Raw genomic sequence first — 24,188 nt, 5'->3', positions numbered from 1 at the left:
CTTGTGACTTCTGCTAACAGGGTTACCAGCTCAACAAACGGTCCTTTTGAACTCACCCTTACGCTTCCAAATAAACTGCTTGCTACACTGCTAATCATATAAACAGCATGGTGTTTTGCTGAAGCCTATAATAACATAAAAGATAAACGTTACTACTACACACGGCTATAGTGTCTACAACCAACAGTCCAACGAAAATGATATTTCAAAGGTAAGGGTTTCAGTTTTTTCGGCACCGTTTATAAAAAATTTAAAAAAAATAAAATCTCTTTTTATGTCCCACCAGTGCTACTCTCATGAGATTAACTCTGTACCAACAAATCTGTGACCTTGTGTTTGTCTTTGAAGGATGACATTTCAAACTTTTTACTTTTACGTTATTAATCCGCAAAAGCGGTAATTCACGCGCTGATATAAATTTTCCACTCTAAAATTCAGTTATCTCTCACAAAGAGAAGCATGGATTAAATAAAAATACTCAGTGCGTAAATTACTTGTAATCTGGAATGATTGACTTTAGAGCATTACCAGAAGATGGGAGGAGGACAAAAAGAGGAACCGGGGGAGGGAGGGAGGGAGGGGTAGGGAGAAGTAAGAGAAGAAAAACAGGAAAGAAGGCAAGAAAGGAAAAAAACAAGAAGAAACATTCTCCACCCCAAGAATCTTTTTTCGTGAAGAGAATGAAAGAAAAAAGGTTCATACATCAACCGTGGGAGGTCGCTGTTCTGAAGACTGCCTTTCTATGTGGGGTCTAAGCTGATGCGGATCTTCGTCCAATGTCCCGAGTTTGTTAAAAGCTTCAATTGCAATGGCTACAAACAAACTGAAACAAATAAAACATGAATTAGCACGGGTGAGATACGTTCGTTTGAGTAAAAAATACCGACTTCGCTTAATTCACTTCAAACAGCACTATAGCGCTTTACAAAACAATAGAGACTTTTGGATTCTAAAACGAGGACGACAGGCGGACTACGAGGACAAGATTTTCTTAACTGTTAGTTGTGCGTGCACGTGAATCAGCGTCATTTTGGTGGGAAAACGTGGTAGCCGTCGTCATTTTACTATGAGTTAAATACACAGTGTACAATAGCCTGCGAAAACATCCGTTTCTCCTCGCTCTTCGCCGCTGGGGACGTTTCGCGAAACGTCCCCATCGGCGAAGAGCGAGGAGAAACGGATGTTTTCGCAGGCTAAGTGTACAACGAATTAACGACCAAGCTCACTTCATGACAACCATATTGACCAGAATATATGCTGCAACAAAGTAAAGACTGGTCCAGTTATTTCCAGTGGCTTCCATTACCTAGCAAAACACAAATCAATGAAAAGGAAAGTCAACAGGGAAGTGTTTTATACAACAGATAGAAGAAATAAAAATCAATTTGGAAAAGACATATACAGAGCACTTAGATTCTGAAGAAAGTGGCGTCTGGCGTTTGAAGCGTTATCCAAGAAACTGTGCGTCGTGCGTGAGTAATAGGGAGCTTAAGCCACAATGACGTTGACGGCTACAGAAACGTCACTTCAAAAGTGAAGTCGCCCTGCTTTAAACTTCGCGCCTATTACATGTCGTTCAATTCGTCAAATCTTGGCAATTTTCGCTGGAGTTGAAAACTAAAAGATTGTATCGATGTTCAGGAAAAGAACAAGAAAGTCGTTGCCTTCACAGGGTTCACGTCCTTCACAAAACAAGAAATCAGGCATTTCCACAGCGTAGTCGAACAGTAACGGCAAAGAAAGTACAAAAAAGCATGATGACTTGCAAACTTGTTGTTTTGCTCAATAAACCTATAGTATTGCTTATTTGACGTTCTCGTCGCCGTCGCTCGTCGTCGTTGCTAAAACTCCCTAATTTATCAAATGGATCCCCTAGTCGACGAAACCATTTAGACAAGACTGGGAGGGCGGCTAGTTTTGTACCAGACACAAACTTGCAAACGTTGAACATGACTCACCGAGTTCATGATTTCGTGCCAGTTGCTCGTGGTTACCATTTGAAATAGAATCAGGACGGAACACCTGGGAGAGGAATAAAAAGAATTAACTTGAAGGTAATCAGAAGATTACCACAACCACACTTTGGCTTTCCCTTTCAATAGAACAATGCTCTGACCGGTATCTATTACAATTTGCCTGGATTTTGAACAGGCTGGAAAAATCCTCATTGTGCTTTGATATTCCAGAGCTTTTTCATTTTTCAAAGTTCTAAATCATGATAATTATTTGTCCATAATTATGATCATATTTATCATAACAACTAATTACTGGAGCAGAACCAACGTGTATAAATTATCATAATTATCATAATCAATTTTGGGAGAGGAATTAAGAGGCATAATTATCATAATTAACAGTTGACTTGAGTCGTCCAAGTTTGAAGAGTTATCATATAGTTAAGATGGGTCTCAAGTACATACCAAAACGTTTGAAATCCCAGGCCACAAGCCGGAAGATACATGTGTCCCTCACTTGTCTCGGGCGCGCCATGAAATAACTCCATTCCTACACTGGCTATCAAATACCTGCAAGTTCATTAGATACAAGTAAAAAAACAGACTTAAGAAAAAGCAAGGGCAGGCACCTGGGTTTTACAGAAAGTTACCCTTTGACTACTTCGAACCTCACCTGTTTCTATAAAAAATTTTAAAAAAAGGTTATGGAAATATACTGGTGATGGACTTTGATTAGGTGCGAGCTTTCAAAATAGCTGGTTTGTAAAATAACCGAAATCATGTATGCGCTCTGACTGGTCAAAACCAATTTATAAGAATTAAACAGCGGTAAACTAGAGTTACTTTAAGCGAGCAATAGCTCGATATTTCTACCGATTTACAAGCGTAAAAAATACACAGAAACAACAATAACAACAACAACAAGGATGATGGATGAACTCATCAGTTAGTTACTGATCGGTAGACGCACCCAAGGCAGTTTGTTCTATTGCTTGGATAAATTAGGAGGTCTCTCACATAGTCACTGACACATTACAAACACTCGACATGAATTAAAAGTAAAAGTGTTAAAGCTATAAAAATGGGAGAAAATAATCTTATTAGACGGTTCACACTCCCCTATTTTTCCGTAAGGTCGTCGAAATTGAGCGCTTTACGTTATGGGCGGCCATCTTGGACGAGTTTCATATGAAACCAAGATGGTCGCCCGGAACGGTAAGCGCTCGATCCTGAAGATCATGCGAAAAACTAGGGGAATGTGAACAGTCTATAACCTTACACAATAATTCCTAACAGGCACAGAAGATCCACCATAATGGGTGCAATTCTTAGGAAGATAGAAACCGCTTGCTTGAGTTGTCTGTTGTTGAAAGGTAGTCGACAGAATACAGCGAGGCTTGATATTGTAGTTGCGTAATTTCTAAACCAAAAAAAGTCAGGATATCTGGTGTACCACACGAAGTTTGAGGAAAAAGCCAGGGCCGTCTAAAATAAAGAGAAATAAAAATAAACATACTGCCGAAAGGGCAGGTTTCAAATATTTTGTTCATTACTGAGCAATAAATTCATCCTAATTTATAAATAGTTGATTCTTCATTCTCTATGTAGAAACTGCTCACCAAAAATAGATCCATAATCTCGAGAGGTTCTATAATTTGTTTGCCAACCGCTAAAATTCGCATTATGCCTTCAAACTGTAAAATGAAAAAATAATAATACAGCTCATATCCTTTTCTAAAAAACTACCATATTAAGGGCCATATTAATTAACTATATGGTATTCAAGCAGTGAACATTTGTCTATGTCTTTGCACCCTCAAGTAATGGCAACGTAATACCTCCGGGAATTTCTTTGTGCAGACGTTCAGCCTTAACCCGTCTCCAGACAGGGAACGTGAAAATTTTCAAACCCTTTTAAAATAAGACTTAATTGCAAGAAACTCAGGCCCGAATCTTGAAGTCATATTTGCATTCACAACTGGGCCTTTGAAGTGATACCTGTTTTTATGTTTATATGACCCTACATTAACCTAGGGTGTTCCACAAAACTAACGTATTTCAAACAGGTGCCCCCTGGGATTGATTTATATCTTTTTTCCCCTGTTGCCCTTTTATCCCCTCCTACCCTTCCATATTTTGCGCCTGTGACGCAAGCTATCGCCTACGAGATATCCAACACTTATAATCATCCCCACCAGCCTGGAGAAACAGCCATCATTAAAACCATTGTCTTACCAACCTTAAAATACCTTTGACATACTGAAATATACGTACCAAGAATATTGTTACTATTATGCTTCTAGTCACTGCAGCAAGAAATTAACAAAAAATAAATAAATAAAAATGAAAAAATGGGAATAGGTAATAAGCGAGGTATGGACTGAACACCAGAATCACAAACAGCAGCCCATCGCTCCGACCGCCATTTCGTATAGAAGCCTTGGGTCACAGTGTGGGAAATATTTAGCCAATAGGCTATTTATAGATTCAGTTTTCCCGCCAAAAAACTCGCAGCCAGTCATAGCAGAGTAGGATTTCCATCAAAACAAGTCAAGACCAACGAATAGAATGTAACAGGACCTCTTTCAAAAAGTTTAATACCTTGCGAGCAAGCTCTCTGATTGGCTAGCGGCCTCTCGCTCTCTCGTCTCTTTCGCGTTATCCTCGCGCGTGACTTTTCACGACATCCTTTAAATGGAGAGCTTGTTCGCAGGCTAGAATATCAACTGTCTTATCGGATGGTGCAGAGGTGTGTTCACGCAGCCTGAATAGGCCCTTTGCAGGTAACCATTCACGTGGTACAAAATTGCCGTGCTGGAGAGAAAAAGTCGTACTGGGACAAGACAAACAAAGGAAATTACCAGTTAAAATTATGTATGCCTTTTGTTTGTCTTGTCCCAGTGTGACTTTTGCTCTCCAGCATGGCGGTTTTGTACCATGTGAATGGCTAGCTGCAAATGGCCTATTTCGCAAGAAAAACAATCTAGAAGTCTATGGCGCCGTGACACTGACACGTTGCTGATGGTAATGGACGCCACACCGTACAACGCCAAACTGTAGGACATTTTTTTTGCCCCTCTCTAACATAGCGTTTTCTGTGTTGTCACGAAGTGCTCTTCAGTAGGAAGGAGTGTTATGTGATCACACAATTAACGTAGTGTAAGACAGTAAGAGACTATTTGTTCCCTTGGCCGACCCTGACAGCTGAAAAAGGGAAGGACAGTAAATAATATGCTGACCTACCTTGGACAATTAACTCGACCTCAAGACTTTCACCTTTCCATTTGAAGGCAAAGAGAATACTGTGAACAATCATGAATAAAAAACGAAAAATTACCTAGAGAAATTACGGGCAACCCAAGACTATAAAGCCAAAAGCAACTCATAAGTAAAACTGACATTACTCAGAATGACAGAATTGATACACTAAGCAACACGCCTAGCTTATTTTAACCTCCGGTTCCCTGCAAAGAAACCTGACAGTGTCTTAGATTTTTAAAGTCAACTTCAGTGCAAACCGCCTGACCCACACTTTATTTATACTACAATTCTTTCGAACCAAACTAAAAACTCGCAGCCATTCACCAGACTTTTATGGCCATTAGGCAGTTGCAGACCAGTGTACGGATAATGGGCCCAACAAATAGTTACGCGGCCGTTTTCCCGCGCTTGCCAACGGATGCACGTATCAGCTTTCAGTTCTGATTGGTTCTTACTGGCAGCGCCTGTTGTGATTGGCCAGCAGGGCGGATAAAGGTTGGGCGGTGAAACGAGCCAACCTTTATCCGCTCTGTTGGCCAGAGTAAATACATACGCGGGTTTTACATATGTTTCTTACCAGTGTAAAATAATAAGAAGCAGGATGAAATGTGAGAAGACTTCAGTCTGAAAACAAGAGAAACGAGCAATAAATACTGCAATACAGTAACTCCTAAAACCTTCCTTGATGGTCACACTTTGACGTTAAAACTGGACTGGTAACGCAGAGCAAGCTCAGTGGCTTTTATTTCAATAGTCACACCACAGTATTAATAGTAGGAGGCACCTTCTACAGCATCATAACGGGAAAGATACTCCCTTAGCTTTCATATAAACGACCATAAATCATTACTTCATCAAGACACCAAAATAATTCGAGCACTTTGCTGAAAAATATGGATAGTTATACAACAAATAAATAAGGGAAACAGTGTACCTCGGTAAGAAACTTGGCAGCCTCTCTGATCCTGATCATCCGTTTTGAAAGACCAAGCTGCAAAATAATCACGTGCGTTATATTAATAAGCAGAATTCATACTGCATCCCGATAATTTGATAGGCAAGATTTGACTGAAATACTGTGTAGAATTAATTCTTCCACAGCAGTTCCAAGTCTAAATTCGTTGATACTTTAAAGTACCTGGGTTAGGTAAGGAAACAGGCGCGCACGAAATTCTCTAGTTTTTTTTTAACTTTAGTTCTCCAGTTTTTGTAATCACTCTTGACTGGTTCAGAAGATGACGCGTGTTATGTCAACCAGTCACAACGCACAAGCATAAAGCAATCTTAACACCCCTTTGCGACAATAGACACACGCATAGAAGTTTATAAGACTTAAATCCCCCCACAGGATCAGGAAAGTGGAAGAACACGTCACATTGCACACCCCGCGCAGTACAGAACGCTGACTCACGGTTTCATCAAGTAGTAATAGATCTTCATCATCTTCAAATTCGAGGCTTAAAACCTGCCAAGTAAAATTTAACATTAAAAAATGAAACCTTAGAAATCTAAAACCAATGAAATGTTTATAATCATGAACGTACTAAGGACTGATTTTCCTGTTAAGCAGTTAAGCCACTGAGCAAGATCCGATACAAGTGTCGTATTAGACAAAAGATGGGCATACCCTTCCAGGGTACCCTTGAGTGTATAAAAACGTTACCTGACTCAGCATAGTGGTCCACTCAAATGAATCGACCTCTCCATCCTCATTAGCATCCAGCATTTCAATTAGCATAAAGTTTTCTGGTTCTGAATTCTGAGGAAAAAAAATGGAAGGAGGATAGCACCTAAGTAGCAAAGAGGATAAACAAAAGTGGATACGTTATGGATACGATGTCGATATAATGCCAGTAACAAGCAGTCTGGTACAACATAAAGAAACGACGTAAAGACGACTATGATACAGTATGATAGAAACTGACTAGTCCTTAGTGGTCTCTAATTGCACGCGAGCAATAGAACGCGAGAAGCGTGACCAAGAGGAGCGCGAGGGATGATGGGAAGAAAGAAAACGATAGGGAGAATCTCCCCCTTTTCCTCCTTCTCACCAACCCTTGCGCTCCCCTTTACAGCGCTTCTCGCGTTAAGATCTGTTCATATTAATAAGAGACTGAGAAACGACTGGGGACTAGTCAGCCACAGAAACGATGCAGATATACGACGATATGAGGCAGATATGAGTCGTGTACTAATTAAGCACTTGCGTCGCAGGTATAATTCAGATACGTTACAGATTTGTCTCACGTACCATGCAGATGATTTGCAGGTTTCCCGTGGATATGTTGCATGCATGACTCAGATACGATGTTGATATCACTCAGAAACGACTCAGTTATGAATCAGATGTAATGTAGATATGATGCAAACAGGACAGAGAAATAAGTGTGATACGACGCGGGAATGACTCACAAGAATGCAGATAACATACAGATGTGTTCTGCATTCGATACAAATAAGACAAACGTACAATGATTCATATGCGATGCACGAATCACACAAGTGCAATGCATATACGACGAGGATATGACCAAGATACGCTACAGACACGACTCAGATCCGTTACAGATATGGCTCCGAAACGATACAGATACGATGCAGGGAAGTCTCATTCACGATGCAGATACGACAAAGATTAATAAAGGAGATAAGAAAGAGATACGATTCAGATGCAACGCAGACAAGACACAGATTAGTTCCAGATAGGATAGAGATGTCACTATGATACGAAGCGTGTACGACTTATGTACGATACAGATATGTTCCAGATACGATACATAAAGGTTAGAAATATGACTGTGATGTGATGCAGACAGGACTTAGGTACTATGCAGATACGACTCAGATGCGATGCAGAAATGGCTCCAGGTACGATGCTGATACGACGCGCTTATGACTCAGATACGATGTAGACACGACTCAGATACGATGAAGACACGATTCAGATACGTTACAGATACGACGCAGGTATGACTAAAAACTATACAGATACACAGATACACAGATACGAAGCAAAAAGCATAGAGATAGTACTAAAACATAACTCAGATACGATGCAGACGAGATGCATATGCAACAAAAAGACCATGCGGACAAGATGGTTAATCCCTTAAGCAGACTCTCGTAATTAACTGGTATTTCCTTCCCAAAGACGCTTGCTCAGTTTAATTTACTATTGTGATGAAGCAGTTACTAGTTATGACTTAACAGGAATCTTACCTTTGGTTTTAAAAGTTGAAAAAGCTTAATGAATTTCTCGTCATTAATACTTAAGGCTCCTGGCAAAAATAAATGAAGTAAATTAAGTTAAAAGCAGTACTCTCTAACGTTTTTCATTTTAAACCATTTTATCACCTACTTAATTTTGAACGTCTTGTTAGAAAAGCTAATTAGTTGTGCCCTCCTTGTTTTTAAAACATGCACAAACAATTAGCTTCAAGTATTTCAGTTCAGTTTTTGCCCCGCAGTGTACCAAACTACCAAAAACATAGGCGAGTCGACCGTTTTCCACCCTCTCTGTTAAAGTGTGAATGAGGTGTGTTGCTGCCATTTTATCTCAAAACAATAACACTCCAGGATCTTCCAGAGGTGCATTTCAATGAAGAATATGAAACTCACCCTTTCCTAACGGATCTAAAAGATTCCAAGCTTTTGCCAGTTCAGCTCGTTCCCTGGATCTTTCTTTCTTAACATGCTTCTTAGAAAAAACCCTGAAGTCAAGATACAGAAACAGAGAAAAACAATTTAGTGTGCTTAACGATCGAGCATCCATCTGTGTTGATGTTTAAGGCAATTTGTTTGGTTTCCACCAGACAGAAAGGCAATAGAAACAGATTTCAAGGTGGTTAAAAAGAATTTTCCTACATCTGTTCCCGATGCTGATGCACCTTTGGTTTTTCAATCGTTTATCTCATCCTGTTTTCAAACCAAAAGAGAGTATCTCTTATTTCAAACCACAAAACAGGATGATCATGACCACAAAGCATGATGATAACAGATCAATTTAGGTTTCCGGGAAACTGCCCACCTACCCCTTCCCTAAGTCAACATTAACACTTACTTCTCACTTAGGGCAAGATGTTGGGTTGGGGGAGGGGTAGGTGGGCAGCTTCCGGAAACCTAAATTGATCCATGATAACGATGAAAATGATAATGTAGGTGGTGATGAAGATGACCATGACGATAATAATGATGATGATGAGGATGATGGTGGTGATGATGATAACAGTGGTGGTAGAAATAGTAATGATAATGATGATGATAGTGATGGTGGTGGTGGTGGTGGTGGTGTTAATGAAGATGACGATGGCAGCGATGATGATGATGATGATGGTGATGGTGGTGGTGGTGGTGGTGGTGGTGATTATGATGATGATGATGATGATGATGGTGGTGGTGGTGGTGTTAATGATGATGATGGTAGTGGTGGTGGTGGTGATGATGATGATAATGATGATGATGATGATGATGATGATCTTAAACAGTTACGATGATAAACGCAAAGATTGTGGTGTTGGTTGTAATAACGGCAACACTTACCAATAGCTGTCCACCACAATGGCCAGTAGAATCGCCGTTAAGAAGAACACTCCAACAAATACGTACAATCCTGAAGAGAAATTAAACACACTTTCAGCCAATACCGGATTGGCTTAGTATGGATAGCCCAGAAAACAGCCTCAAGTTCGGGACAGCCCCATAAGGGTACGTAAGGGCTGGAACACTTGAAGGAGTTGCATTTTATGTACTCACCAAAATAAACAAAATATCCCGGATGTACCCTAAGAGCTGGAAGCAACACCTCCTGTGAAGATGAGGAAAATCAGGAAAAGGAAGATGAAAAAGATGGAAATTACAGCAAGAGAGGAAATTGCCAAAATTTATCTGGTCACTTGAAAGGTTGTCTTTCTTTCTTTATAGAAAAATTTATTGTTCTAACACCCTTCTTTAAGAAAATGTAAAGAATATTAGCGAAAAGATTGTTATTCTGCTCTGGCAAAAACCCAAGAGAAACAACTAATTCAACTCAAACTCAAACTCAGGAAAATTAGAGAAATTTGAATATTTCGTTCGAATCTCTCAAACTTCAACAGCGACGTAAAATGAATGACATTCGATTACATAGCTTAGTTGAATTTGTTTAAACTTTTTTGCTCCGAGAACAGTACCTAAAAATATCACCAGTGAATAAAAAGCAGAAGCTTCAATTTGAAGGAGAAGTCTATGATTTCCTGGCAGCTAATTCAGTAAAATAAAAGTGATAATACTTGTTACGCAGTGTACTAACCGGGAAATTTTCAGTCGACAAGAGGACAAAAAGTCTTAACATTGCAAAGGCAACATGGTTGAATGCCCTAGAATAAAAGAATAAAATATGTCATCACGACTGTTAGAGAAACTTTCAAATCAATATGACAAAAAGAGACCACAGATAAAGAAAACTCTTTAAATACTCCTACCCTTTGTAAACCTTTTCTTCATCTTCCACAAAACAAGGAACACTTTGACTATAATAAAATAATAGAGATAAGGGAAGTAAAAAAAGACACAGACAACTTTAAAAAGTTGGGTGTCAATGTTTCCAAAGGGGAACTAAGACATCTGAATCTGCCCAGTGCAACTACGCTATAAAAAAATCTACTTTTATTGGCCTTTGAAAACACAAACAACCCGCGAGCCTCCTTTGGTTTGAAGAAAAGGAAGCTCTGCCTCAATCCAGCAACCCTTGGAAATCGCCACACTGAACCAAAACTTAGTGACTAGTCAATCTCGTTTTCTATCATCAAGCTAGCTTTTTCAAGTATGAGCATCTGCATGGATCCATCCATCCCTGACTTCCTCTCGGAGGTAGTTATGAAGACCCCTACTGTGTTGCAGTTTTAACTACTGAGACGATAGATCTTGAAAATCAGAAATCCTTGTGACGCCTAACGGCTTTTGTATTTTGCAATGCTAGGTCTTACCCATGGTGAAATGTTGTGGAAGATGAATTTCCTAATGGTCCATTACAGTCATACGCATCCATAAGAACATGGACTCCAACAGAGGCAAATAATAGAACAAATACTAGAATTATAAAAAATAACTAGAGAAGGAAAAAACAAAGCAGAATATTACAAAACGTTTTACGCTACAGGGTCAAGAGCAGTAAATTGACATTCCAAAGATGTATGGGAGATTTTTATAGGGGGATGGGGTGGGGTCAATATTGGGAGAGGTATTGAGAAGGTTAAAAGGATAGATGTAACTTTAATTTAACTACTAAAAAACCGGGTACCTTTGAAAGTTTAAATCCTATTGTAAGTAATACCTGCAAAACAAGAGTGCATACATTTCAATCAAGTTAATACTACTGATGTCTTGAGATAAAATTATTCGGCAAGGAAATCTTGAAGACAAATACAATAGTTCACTAGTCCTGACGATGCAAAATTTACTTAACTGCACTTACATTAAAGATATGACGGATATTCTTGACTTTGCACAAAATAAGAGCTAATCTGAGGGATCTAAAAATCTGTGGTATATACTGGGGAGAGAAAAAAAGGAAATGAAACAAAATTAACATTGAAAACTACTCTAGCCAAAATTGAAGGCTGACAAATTAAGCAGTGCCATGTAAGTAGAATGCTCACTATATTTATAATAAGTATTTTACCTACCACTTCAGAAAATCTAGATGCCAGTAATAATATAAAGTCCACAGTGAAACAACAGACAAGAACAAATTCCACCCTGAAATATTAACAGGAACAATAACATCATCAAATCTTCTTTTCTTGTCATATTTTCATTGAAAATTATACATAGTAAATGATTACTCCAAAAGGTTTCATCCACAGACTCAAAAGGTAGGATCATCTTACAAGTTGCCACCATTCACTCTGCAAGTTAAAAGGATCTAAAACACAACCCAAGAAAAACAAATGATTTTCTTTAGATCACTTTCAGTGAAATGTATAAGGTGGGACCCTAAGTAACATACCCTTGGCTTGCCGTTATAACAAACACAATTTACTAGTCCCCCAACACCTCGTCATATTGGGGTTTTCACTGTCTGTACGTGCAGTCACTAATGACATCATGCAGGGTGAATACAACAGCAGAGCCAAAATATGAAGAACTGTCTTACCCCAAAAAATCTGAAAATGTGTGACCCCATTCTAGTAACTCTAATGGAAATGCAACCCCATTATAGTCAATCCAGTCATGAAAATGTAACCCCATCCAGCGGCACATCCCCATAAGCCTCTTATAAGGAAGTACACCCCCCCCCCCCCAGGCAACTACCAAAGCCTTGGTGCTTCTTTCAATAGAAATCTGGGAGAGCTAATTTCAGAAAGGTGGAAGGGGTAAGCTACTTTAATATTTCCCAAATTGAGTCAAAAGTCAAAATTACCCATTCCACAGTCCTCCTTCAGCTCTTCTGGACCAAAATACAGGCCACGTTAGAAATATAATGTGCACCACAACATCAAAGATGAACAGCAAAATGCAGAAAAGATTAAGGGCAAACACCATGGGATGAACACTGCAAGAAACAAGCAGATTTGGCTAAAGAATCCAAATTTTCAACATCTAATATCATCTAAACACGAAACCAACAAAAAAATAGTCCATAACATTAACTACTGATGATGGTGAAAATGTTTTTGATAAACACACCAACATTAACTTACCAATACTTAATTATCTGTAGATACTGTAGAGAGACAAGGTTATTTTTCCCATTGAACCAGATATAGACTCATAAACATACAACATGTACATATTTAACATGAACAACATTTACACATCAAGACAATGATGTATAACCTGCACATTAATGTACGAACTGTTTGTAAAGTACTTGCTGTGACACACCATGTACCACAATTAAATTCAAATTGACCTAAAAAAATTCAAGGGATTATTAGATGTAATGTGAACATATCTATAAGCTGAAATCCCATGCAGGAGGGAGGAGCAAAGAATAGGTTTAGGTAAGTCCCTTCCCAGGTGGGATCCCTGTGGTTGACGCAACTCTAACTTGGGGACATAGCCCTATATAATATTATTCACAGGAGACGAAAGAAATTCTGGATTAACCCAAGAATAGATTTTACCTGCAGCACAAACACTTCTTCCTACCTTAACACATTTATAGTTGGAGGCTCAAAGAAAATGAGGAAGGAATGTATCAGAGAATTGCAGATGACAGCTCGACGGAACCAAGGGTTGTCCAGAATATCAAAACACCTAGAGAACAGAGCAAATTTTAGACAGACAAAACTGAAAACTAACAACAAACAAATAATTTTCCATGCACAGAATCATACCTTTTGGCTAACCGAGGCTTAAAATATGAGCGAGCTTTTCCATAACTTCCTCTAAGATAAAACAGAAATTAAAGTTTTTAGACTATACTGATGGCTGGTTTATAAACCATCTGGCACTTGACAAACCATGCAGCTTTAATCTTTACCTTCCTTTTAACGCATCATCAATGTGAGCGGCTGCTAACTTTAATTCTCTGTGTGAACCTTGTAAATCTCCAAACTGCTTTGTGAGTGCATCAGTCTAAGTATATACAAAAATGTCTCATTACACTGACCATTTCACTTCTTATACAGTTGTACCTCCATTAAGCGGCCACCCTCAGGGTACTGGCAGGTAGCCACTTGATGGAGGTTGGCCGACTTGATAGAGGTTCATCATAAATTAGCATATAATCTTTAGCATCACTTTATTTGGAAACAACTTCCAATGTCTTGCTTCTCTTGCTGAGAGAGAATCATAATTGTCTGGATGATGTACATTACAAAGTCGTATCAAGTTTTTTCTTATGATCCTGAATAAAAACGGTATTTTTCCGAGTGGGTGTTGAATATAAATGAGGCAGGTGATTATCGGTAATTCTTGCTTCCATATGCAACATTTAATTTATGCCAGTGCTTATTCAAGGGTGGCATTTGATCGATACAATACTGTACTGCCATAAATCACAAGGAAAACCCACCAAACTCAGACCTTTCTTCTAATAAAATTTGCACAACTTTCCTTAGCAACCGTTGATAAGGAATGCATGCTGCACTATTAATATTTTAAAAACTGCTTTTCAGGACGTCAACTCGAGGTTGAAAACAAGATGGTAATTTTTAAGATGCAAGTGACAACCGAACCATAATATCTTGTATATGACCTCATATGTTTGACGCAAAAGAAATACAAATGTAATCACAAAATAATTGTCACCCGAGGTTAAATTGAATGATCACTTTTTGACACTCACATCTGTCTAGTCACCTGTTTTGGAATTCGGCAACTTACTAGTAACCAAAGACTTAGGACTCAAATTAAACAAAACTCACCCCATCAGCTTGTGGAAAAAGGGCTAATGCAGGGACCAAAAACCCAAATTGTCCAAAGTTTTCCACCGATGATCGCCGCTTCAAGGTTCGAAACTTCTCTCCAGTTCTCAAGTTAGACAGAGAACTTTGTCCGGAACAAGGGATAGAAGAGGAGCGAGATTTCTCTTCCAACACATCGCTAGAAAAGGGGCTTTCATTCTCAACAAGAATTGTAACACTAGTGCTTCTTTCAGTCGCCTCATCTTCAGTCACTTCATTGTCAGCCATTATACCCAATATAAAAAGCTTATTAACACTAATTGCTTTACAGCTCCCGCCCGCAAAATAGAAGCCTTGATCATCTTGAAGGAAACGCCAGCTTATTAAATTGCACACACCAGGTTACATGATGAAGTTGCCCGTGTACACAAATCTATTTTGCGGAAGAAGGAATGCGTTGAAATTTCTTGCGGTGAGGTTTATCTATTAAAATGGTACTTGAGGTCGTAAACAACAAAAATACAGCACAAATGTAACAGTCCTTAATCTCCGGCCCCGAACACGTTGAAATTGTCACCATGAGATCATCAACTTTGGTTTTGTACACATCTAATCCATTACCAAAACAGTTTTGGTACCAAATTGTGTCCCTAGAATCCCCAACGTAATTAACAACTCACTCAAAGCGATCAAAAATTAAGTTAAAGCTTTCAGCCTCGTCCGGCAGCAAGATGCTCGATGCGTAAAACGAAAGGTCATTCGATATTGGCTCCAATAAACTTTTGTGAAACCGTGAAAGCTTGTTAGAACATAAAAAAGCACTTTCCTTGTTGCTTCAATCAACAGAATGTAAATGATTGCAAATTCCAGAAGAGTTGACAGGATGAAAGGAAGCGTAAAAACAAACAAATTCTCACATTTGTCCCGACAGCGTGTTTGTTCAAGGTCTCGTCCACTCTCAGCCGAATACAAAGCTCGCGCCCTAATGACGTCATGACGCCTTGTGAAGCGTGAAACAAGAAGCGAGAACCGTGAAACAGGAATTTACAATCCGTTACTGTATCAAATAATTTCGGAAATGGAAGAAGAAGACAGGAAAAAGTCCCTAAGAATGATCTCATTTGCAAAATATGAGCGAATAAACTTCACCTTTTACGAAGTTATATTGCGGAGAGTTACGGGCGTCTTCGTGCATCCAACTCAGTTCAAGACACCAATATCGCACTAACAAAAACATCAGACATATAAAGTCTCGTCGGAAATAATTTATGGGGTGTGTACCAACGTCACATAACAAACGACTTTTGTATCCTGGTAACTCTGCTTTTTACCATAGCAGATCGTATTGTACAGGTTCACAGAATCTTAATCCTGGGTGTTAGCATTCAGTACTTTTGGGTGGTATTATTTGTTCTGAGAAATCCCGACAGAATCCTATGAGAGAATCACCGACTCTTTGCACCCCAGTAGATAAAACCAACAGATAAGTAAAGTCTGATTGTTTCATACATGTAGTGGGAGGGGTTACTGAGTAAAAGGGGTGACAGGCAGAACGATACAAGACATACAAGGACAGGACACCGTTGCGTGGCTGGGCGCGGCTGGCTCCCCTAGCTGGCAAGATGAAACAAATCCTGAGCTTATTCTAGCCGCGTCCGTCATAAGTGACCAAAAGTACCTACAGATCCGACGCTCTGGTAACGAGAATGCACAAGTCTCCAGCTGGCGGAACGAACGTTTCACGAAACAAGGAAACTGACTGCGCCTCACACGCTCGGAAAGCTCTACACAGTCTAACAACAGCATACGGGGTTGTAAAATCATTTTAATTTTTCTGAGACAACTACCCTTTAAAACCCCGGTTTTTGACCGGAAAACTATATTTAAAATTTTTACTGATTTTTATATTCTCTTAGTTGCTGTTAGTCTTTACTACTCTTTCCTTTCGGTTCGTTCTACAAGAAGAAAGCCTTAACAACTATCACCCGGTCCCTTCAATTACTTAATACCTTTCACTTTGTCAATAAGTTTAAAGCCACATAACGTTCCTCTAATACTATATTAGCTTTCCTGACTTGGCTAATTTCTACAATATTTATTTCCTAGGTGGCCTTAAGCAATCTTTATTTCGACTTTTCCTTTATTCTATACAGAGCAAATACAGTGGAATACAAGGCACACACCCTCGAGGCACTTATTACTGTCCACGTTTTGTTTTATATAGTAACGGAAAACAGAGTTCGAGAAAAGTAAAGAAGCTTAAAAAGAAAGAATACACGATTGTTTTGAGAGAAATTCAATGTTTTCGACAGCGGTTCACTTCGTTTTTTTTTTCGCATTGTAACGCGTTAAACCATGGTTTGAGCTCCAGAGGGTAAAATTACAGTCAATGTATGAGGGAAATCAAAAAGAAATCGATTTTGGTCCGAGTAAGCGCGAGGTTCGAGTTGGCTAGGGTTCGAGTTATCGGGAGTCGACTGTATTCTTATTCTGGAATATGATCAGTCGAACGCACCCTTAAACGGACACCACGAGTTACCCGTGGGAGGACTCCCATACGAATATGACGGGGACGTTTTTCGTCTCGCCTCGCGCAAGGGTCAACAATTGAAATATTAGATAGTTTGGTCACGCTTAAAGTGCTGAAGGGCCTGTTTCTTGAAAGAGACGATAACTTTTCGGGCCCGAAGGCAAATTTTCAAGTCAAAACCTGTTGAAAAGTATAGCATAGTTCCTAACTCACAAACCCGTCAATTTTGCTGCGTTACCTGATAGTCTTGTTGTTTCATTTTCAAAATTATTGAAACTTTGAGCTTGAATGCCAAAACGGCAAACATAAAACAACTTTACGGCCCCGAAAAGTTACCGGGACTTTCGAGAAACAGGCCCCAGGACGGAAAACAATTTTTTTTTTACCTATTAAGGTATCGCTTGGGGATGCACGTTAAGAAATCTCTATAAATAATATAATTAATAAACAAACAAAGAATGTCGTCATACTGTGTTGGTGTAGTAACCTTCAGGGTTCGAATAAAGCCACATTTTTAAGAGTTCAATTCTAATTTTCCGACGGGTATCCCCCTCTTTTTCGTATGGCAGTCCCCCACCGGAAGAGTTAGTCCTTGCCATTCTCAATTTACCCTCTATTGAGAAGACAACTCTCAAAGACGGCCACGTAGTTCCGGTCTCACGGTGTCCGTCTGCACAATTGCATGCACAATTTTGGCAACTTGGGACCCACTACTCTGCTACACGATCGTTCTTTGTGTCGTCACGCAACGCTCCATCCCAGAGCGTTGCGTGACGACACAAAGGAAGGGTTGTTATTGTTAACATTGCTAGATGTTCTATGTAACGTAACCTAAAGACGGAACATGTGGTTAATAAATTCTCTGTGTGTCACGCAAACTAAAGATGAGTGTCACGATCAGACTCTCGAAAAAAGACCGCAATGTCAAGTGGGTATTCACTCTGGCTAGCAAAGGTCTGACGAAACAGCTGCGCGTGTTGCCAGGCAACGTCTCCTTTCCCGCCACTGATGGTAGCTGTGAGTTTGAGGGTCTTGGAGCCACTCAGAGCTGAGGAAATGGTTGATTCTTGTCCTGTAAGAGGAGAATAAACGATAAATATAAAAATAGTAGTGAACTTACGCAAAAGGACGGCAGAAGAAAGAAGACGGCAAACCTTGTGTGACAATACTGACAATAATTTGGTTGAAAAAACTTTCCGCCAAACTTCACCCTCCTTTAAACAGATCTTTTTGTAAAAGACCAGAAAGCTGTGATGTTAGGTAAAGATTACGACGAAACATGCAAAAAGTAGCCCTCTCACGTTTGTCACACACAAGCGTTTTGCCGTCCTCTTCTTTTTGCCGTCCTGTTGCGTAAGCTCACTAATAACACTTGAATTTAAATTTAAAAACAGTTACCACGATTTAACAAATGCAGTGGAAAATAAAACCACCTACCCCCAGAAAGTTTCTCCCGTTGGCTCTCGTCATCTCCACTTAGCACCCAGTCCACTCTACCTGTCTGAAACGTGGTGCTTGTTGCTACTATGGTAACGCTGTCAATCACTAAATTGCAAGAACTTAAATCTACCTGCCATGTTATTGAGCCTGTTGAAGCAGATTCTGTCCTCGATAAATATGTCTGAAAATAACAGTTCATAAGAATTACAGGGGTTTTGTGCTGCTATATATACTTGAAAACGTAAATGGTGTCTCACAGCCTCGTTTCCGGGATGGGAACGAGAGGACCCTGGCGACGAATTTGGGTCTCTTATGCTGCACTGTTTCCAGTTACAGAGCTGCAAGTTTTTCCCAAAAGCTCACGTTCTTGAAATCACATGGCATTAACCAACAGAACCGTTTCCCGCCAAAAGTCTCTACACGAGCCACACCATGCAAAACCGAGGACGTCAGTAGGCCACAGTACTCCATGACATAAGTAGGTTGGGTAGGATCGTCCGGGTGAACGTAGTCCTGAATAGGAATGTCATTGTTGACGATCATACTCAACCTACTTACTAAATGACTCCTGGGTTCAGACCCTTCTGAGTAGTCCATAACTCGCCAATGTTGACTAGTACTTTGTTTTTACATTGAATTACTCGCGAATACAAGAACTCCGGTTTGTCGGTAACACGGTCAAGAATGGTGGAATGAAGTGAGGTTCTTATATATCAGGTTCTCATCAGAGGATCTGGATGGGGTTAACTAACAATTATAATGACATTTACCTTCAATTTTACCGACAAATGACAAAGGACCCGATTGTCCTTTATTATCTGCAAAACCCGTTTTGAGGCCTTTCAGGCGAGCAAGCAAGCTGTCAAGCGAGCAAGCTCTCAATATCGGAAAGTCGCGAGAAGCCACACGTGAGCAGCACGCGAAAGAAGACCCGAAGTCTCGGCTTCACCACTCACTCGTGCGTTTTTACGCGTCTCGTTTCGCTCATCAGAAATGGATAGCTTGCTCGCAGGCTAGGGAGTTTACTGTACCAACTTTGATAAATTGTCGGGTTAAAGATGAAGCGTCGTTTTGTACAGAGTAATTCAGCGTTGTGGAACTTACCATTTTCCAATCGCGCTCAACTTTACGCATCATAGAGCTATATGAAGCAACTCTTGATTGCCAGTCGGATATGTCTAACTTTCTATCAAAGCCTCTAAGATACTTGTTTATAACACAGTTGTAGCAAAATCGCAATCTGCAAGACATGTAATGAAATCATTTTTTAGATGCAAACTGACGAATTGCACGTGCAGATCACGTGCAGATCGTCCACAAAAGATATGGAGAAGTAAGACTCACATTAAGCGCTACCCAAACGGCAATTTCAGAAATATTATGGTACTTTTCGAAATGGTCTGTCAAGACACCTTTTCAAAAATTCCTTTTCAGAGGCTTAAAGGGAGTTAGACGCGGTTGTGACTGTGTATAGTTAATCCCAGCGTTTTACGATGCGCACGCAAGGAATTCACACGCAGAAACGATAACGCGAAAATAATGCATTCATAACTAATAGAAAATCGTCAAATAGTCAAAGCATTAAAAAACAGACCTTTTTTCCTTGATTTCCTCGTCAGTAGGTTTGTAAATGTAAGGTTCGTGCTACAATGAAAACGAAGACAAACGAATATGTCACTCAGCTTAATAAAAACATAGAACAGAGTGGCTTATACTTGAGCTTGGGGGCTTGGAGACCAAGCCCACAGTTGCTATCACCTGGAACCATGCTAGGGTCTTTATTTATTTATTTGTTTATTTATTTCAACAAATGAAAACGACTTTAAAGTCTATTGGACATGAAATATATATTTCTGTCAAGAAATCATTTACTATTTTTAGTTGCATTTCAATGCATTTAGCGATCATTACAAAGGCAATTTGGCGTTTCTCTCGCCAATCTATTTTTTTTTTTTTTTTTTTTTTTTTTGATACTCTGACTCGATAACGTCATACTCCAACAGTTTAAAAAAATCTCAAACTCGTTGTGTTCTATTCACAACGTCCAGGCCGTGGCAGGGACTCCATTACTTTAGCTTCTTCTCAATGAAGGCGAAATGAAGGCGTTCTGAAGAAATTGAGGAAATGGAAGGGCTGCGTCAGTGGAAGAGGGGGGGGGGACATCAACTGAGTTCGTAAAGTCAATTTGCTCTACCACCGTAAAACGATTTAAAAGATGTCTTCTCGTGCGCTCACCCTTCTTCGCAGCGAATCGATAGTGCCAGAGCTCAAAACGTCGGCTTCTCACCTTTTACGGCGCGTAATAACTTAAATTCACGTTATCAACTGAGTAGATAAAATTCTCAAACTTCACTAACCTTATATTCATCTTCTTGTACTTTTGTTTCTCCTCGAAGCAGCCTCCAGGCCAAATCACCCGAGACTCTCCCCTGAAGCTCACCATCGCGGACAGATTTGATGGTAAAAAACTCTACAATTTCCTTTACTTGGCGTTCCATTAAGACCTTCTTCCGTTCTTCACTCAAGTTTCTTTGACGCTAAAGACAATTTGAATCAAGATTTAGATGCGAGAGACACAGGAGCATAATAACAGACCAGATCTGACCCCGACAGGAATCAAACAGGAACGAGCAGTCGGCGCTAATATCGGCCATTTTACGATAAATGTTACTAGTTTACCTTGCATGACCTCGACGACTTCAAGCTAGATCCAGTTCATTAAAAAAACTATAAGATGGATGAAACAAAAAACAGCGCGCGGCAAGCTAGCTCATAAAAAGTAAGTGTACTGCAAACCACAGATAACACCGCAAGGACATAAGTCGATTCGCCCGATGGTGAAACTACTACTCGGAGATGTTGTTTTAGTTAACCTTGGATTTCACATGTGCAGTCACTGTCTTTCCACGCTTATTCCTTTTTCTCCGGCTTAAAGAACAACAAATACACATCGGGCGAATCAACTTAGTCTGGGCGAACTCCCAACGGGCGAATCGACCTTTTGGGCGAAACGACCTGATACCATTTCCTTACCTCTTCTGTTAGATTGGAAATTGTTTCACTTAACCATTTTTCTGACACGAGTGTTCTTGCCTTGCGCACTTCATCGTGTTTAGCAGAGTAACGCCACGTCACATCCAGCACCTGATAAACACAAAGCAACTGAGGGATACTGTCTGAAACCTCAAGCAACCACTATAAACGTTTTACTCTTAGACCAAGTTATTGTGAGATCCCAAATTTTGAATCTGTGGATGGAATCCTGAAAGGTTTTGGCCAACTCTCCTGGTGGGTTTGACTGGCAAAAACGTCGGAACTTTGGATAAACATAGCTTGCTCCAGGCTCCGAGAAAGTCAGGTCCGCTGAATTGAGAAAGCGCGATTCCTTCCTTCTTCTTTTTTCCCGCCTCTTTTTCTCGCCCCGCCAAATTTACGCGTGCCTTTCACTTTCGCGTCTTCCCCACTTTCTAAGAGCCTGGAACAGGCTACGATAAACACTGTAGTTTATAACGCATATCAGTGAGATGGATGCACATGGAGTATAATAAGGCACAATATTCATCCTTCACATCAAACAATTATTCTTATGGAGTCTTTTGATGTGACCCCAACCAATGCAGACCACATTTCCTTTTCAGACTAACCTCTATTCAAACGAAACCGTTTGGACAATGCGTTCGCATGGTATAACAATTTTTTTTTTCGGTATATTTTTTATTCAAGGCATGTTTAATGCTTTTTAACGGTTGAGCCAGCTTTTTTCTGCGGGAAGGCTGTCTCTTTTGTGTCCGTGAACAAAATCCCTTCACGGTGGTGTGAACAGTCAAACGAAACCTAGTGGGCCGTGCTTCCGCACGCTCACCTGGTTTTTTAGTATTTAACAAAGCGAAATTTGAAATTTTTCTCGAATTTTCAGTTTCGGCATTCTTCAGGCGGGTTATAGAGTTCACTGACCTGTTCATGTGAAAATGCTACGATGTAAGAAAGTTTCTTCCCCCAGCCAGCCTCATAAAGAAGTGGTTTATCGCACGTGTTCTCACAAGAATCACAATGAAGCCATCTCTTCTGCGCCTCAGAGTACACTTCAGTCCACACGTGATCAGTCCAGTCTAACACGTGACGTGACTCAAACCCAACAGCTCGGCAGCAAAGTGTGAAACAGTTAGCCCATTCACCGCACCTTCCTTTGCGGGTTTCTGCAGAAAAGAGTGACCAACATCAATTTTCTCCTACTTATATCCTTACGTCACCAAAAGAAAAGGTTGGGAAAATTGATAAAATGATCATGAAAGGGGAAAGGCTTTGATTTTTGGTAATTTGTCTCAACTAATTTTTTAAGGAAATGTATGGAGAATACTCTGGAGAATTTGTATGTGGATATTGATCAGATGCTTGAAGGGTTAACAATCCTTGATCAGCACTTTTGCAAAGATCATTTTAATGTGCATAAAATTAATTTTGTGATTGCTTTGCTTCTCCAGGCCGTGCTTTACAATCGGTTAAAAAACCTCGTACTACCTTACCGACCAATCAGATCTAAGTAAGGCAAAAATCCAATGGTAGCCTCCTCGCACGATTTTTCTCGCCCTTTGCGTTAAGTAAATGTAGTCATTTTCACCTCTGATTGTTTGAGTTTGTTGTGATAAGCTAAAAAAGCTCTCACCACTTTCTCAACAAATCGGCAGTGAAGTAAAATGTACATAGACAAAGCTGTCGTAAAGTAATGGCTATGTATATTCATTTATGGTTGCCTCGTCTGCCGTGCATAGCCATTCAGCTCAGCATTCAGACTAAGAGCTCCAACATTTACCAGTCAAAATGGTGGGCCCTGGTCAACGACTTTTAACCTTCTCCACACTCTTATTCCAAACACAATATAACAAAGCACTAAAAAGTAATTTTTACACCACGGGATGTTTTGAATTGAAGGATCAGTACCTATATTCTCATGACCATTATGACTGAGAAACAAGTGATGTTAGCCTACAAACGCAGACTTATTTCCAGTAGTTGCTTCAATTCACCTGAAAACCTTCCGGGTGGAGAGAAATGATGACCAGAATACTTCTGTGTTCGCAGGCTAACACCAAGGGTTACAGACCATAAATCTCTTCCTTACCTAACAGTTTAGCAGGATGATTATATCGTGGAAACCTTATTGTCCTCATGCAGTTTTGACATTTATAACTTTCCACATTTCCAGCACCCCACCTGGCCTCCTCGGGTGTCGGTGGAATAACGCCAATAGGAAATGTCAGAGAACCACAGGACGGGCAAGATGGCTTGTCCACCCACTTGAAAAATTCAGCTGAAATGAGTTAAATCATAATTCATGATATGAATTATAGCAAAAGTTTTTAGTCACCTTTTAAAATACCAGAAAGGACTATTTTGATTAGACTGGAGCAGTTACTGGGCATAAAATATAATTCACTTTGTTCTAGTGAAAACTGATTCATCAAAAAGTATGTACCAATAACTTTAATAAGGACAGTGTTGTTTACACCCTCCCCCCCACCATTGGCCAGGAGAACACAACTTCTACATCATCAGCTACTCCAAGCCATGCAAAGCTGTAGTTTGAATATTCTTTTCCTGGCTTCTAGTAGTCCAACCTCCTTTAAGCACACACCAAGCATGGGCTGACACCTAAACCTGCTCACTGACAGAAGG

The 24,188-nt window shown here is 39.9% G+C and overlaps 2 protein-coding genes across 3 annotated transcripts in view; both read right to left on the bottom strand.

Annotated features, from left to right (window-relative positions):
- LOC140924578 (uncharacterized) overlaps positions 1 to 15,523 on the bottom strand; it is a 29,436-nt gene extending 13,913 nt beyond the window's left edge. The window contains exons 1-28 of the mRNA XM_073374597.1: positions 14,567 to 15,523; positions 13,681 to 13,775; positions 13,535 to 13,585; positions 13,347 to 13,454; positions 12,616 to 12,747; positions 11,879 to 11,951; positions 11,668 to 11,745; positions 11,494 to 11,526; positions 11,180 to 11,301; positions 10,676 to 10,723; positions 10,504 to 10,570; positions 9,969 to 10,020; positions 9,756 to 9,825; positions 8,835 to 8,926; positions 8,436 to 8,494; positions 6,880 to 6,975; positions 6,628 to 6,681; positions 6,151 to 6,207; positions 5,794 to 5,840; positions 5,199 to 5,257; positions 4,230 to 4,261; positions 3,575 to 3,649; positions 3,235 to 3,440; positions 2,421 to 2,525; positions 1,959 to 2,022; positions 1,227 to 1,306; positions 703 to 823; positions 57 to 125 (exon numbers count right to left, since the gene is read on the bottom strand). Coding sequence (XP_073230698.1) covers positions 57 to 125; positions 703 to 823; positions 1,227 to 1,306; positions 1,959 to 2,022; positions 2,421 to 2,525; positions 3,235 to 3,440; positions 3,575 to 3,649; positions 4,230 to 4,261; positions 5,199 to 5,257; positions 5,794 to 5,840; positions 6,151 to 6,207; positions 6,628 to 6,681; positions 6,880 to 6,975; positions 8,436 to 8,494; positions 8,835 to 8,926; positions 9,756 to 9,825; positions 9,969 to 10,020; positions 10,504 to 10,570; positions 10,676 to 10,723; positions 11,180 to 11,301; positions 11,494 to 11,526; positions 11,668 to 11,745; positions 11,879 to 11,951; positions 12,616 to 12,747; positions 13,347 to 13,454; positions 13,535 to 13,585; positions 13,681 to 13,775; positions 14,567 to 14,833 — 2,412 coding nt within the window. The 5' untranslated portion in view covers positions 14,834 to 15,523. The remainder of the gene's footprint in view (positions 1 to 56; positions 126 to 702; positions 824 to 1,226; positions 1,307 to 1,958; positions 2,023 to 2,420; positions 2,526 to 3,234; positions 3,441 to 3,574; positions 3,650 to 4,229; positions 4,262 to 5,198; positions 5,258 to 5,793; positions 5,841 to 6,150; positions 6,208 to 6,627; positions 6,682 to 6,879; positions 6,976 to 8,435; positions 8,495 to 8,834; positions 8,927 to 9,755; positions 9,826 to 9,968; positions 10,021 to 10,503; positions 10,571 to 10,675; positions 10,724 to 11,179; positions 11,302 to 11,493; positions 11,527 to 11,667; positions 11,746 to 11,878; positions 11,952 to 12,615; positions 12,748 to 13,346; positions 13,455 to 13,534; positions 13,586 to 13,680; positions 13,776 to 14,566) is intronic.
- Positions 15,524 to 16,431: 908 nt separating this feature from the next.
- LOC140924234 (peptide-N(4)-(N-acetyl-beta-glucosaminyl)asparagine amidase-like) overlaps positions 16,432 to 24,188 on the bottom strand; it is a 15,098-nt gene continuing 7,341 nt past the window's right edge. For both annotated transcript variants that reach the window (XM_073374263.1, XM_073374264.1), the window contains 8 exons: positions 23,635 to 23,823; positions 22,470 to 22,711; positions 21,549 to 21,659; positions 20,873 to 21,052; positions 20,110 to 20,159; positions 19,620 to 19,755; positions 18,513 to 18,696; positions 16,432 to 18,147 (listed from right to left, as the gene is read on the bottom strand). In XM_073374263.1, coding sequence (XP_073230364.1) covers positions 17,954 to 18,147; positions 18,513 to 18,696; positions 19,620 to 19,755; positions 20,110 to 20,159; positions 20,873 to 21,052; positions 21,549 to 21,659; positions 22,470 to 22,711; positions 23,635 to 23,823 — 1,286 coding nt within the window. In that variant the 3' untranslated portion in view covers positions 16,432 to 17,953. The remainder of the gene's footprint in view (positions 18,148 to 18,512; positions 18,697 to 19,619; positions 19,756 to 20,109; positions 20,160 to 20,872; positions 21,053 to 21,548; positions 21,660 to 22,469; positions 22,712 to 23,634; positions 23,824 to 24,188) is intronic.

The sequence above is a fragment of the Porites lutea genome, chromosome 14 (genome assembly GCF_958299795.1).
Source record: "Porites lutea chromosome 14, jaPorLute2.1, whole genome shotgun sequence".
NCBI lineage: Eukaryota > Metazoa > Cnidaria > Anthozoa > Scleractinia > Poritidae > Porites > Porites lutea.
This window is presented reverse-complemented; position numbering and strand designations above follow the sequence as displayed.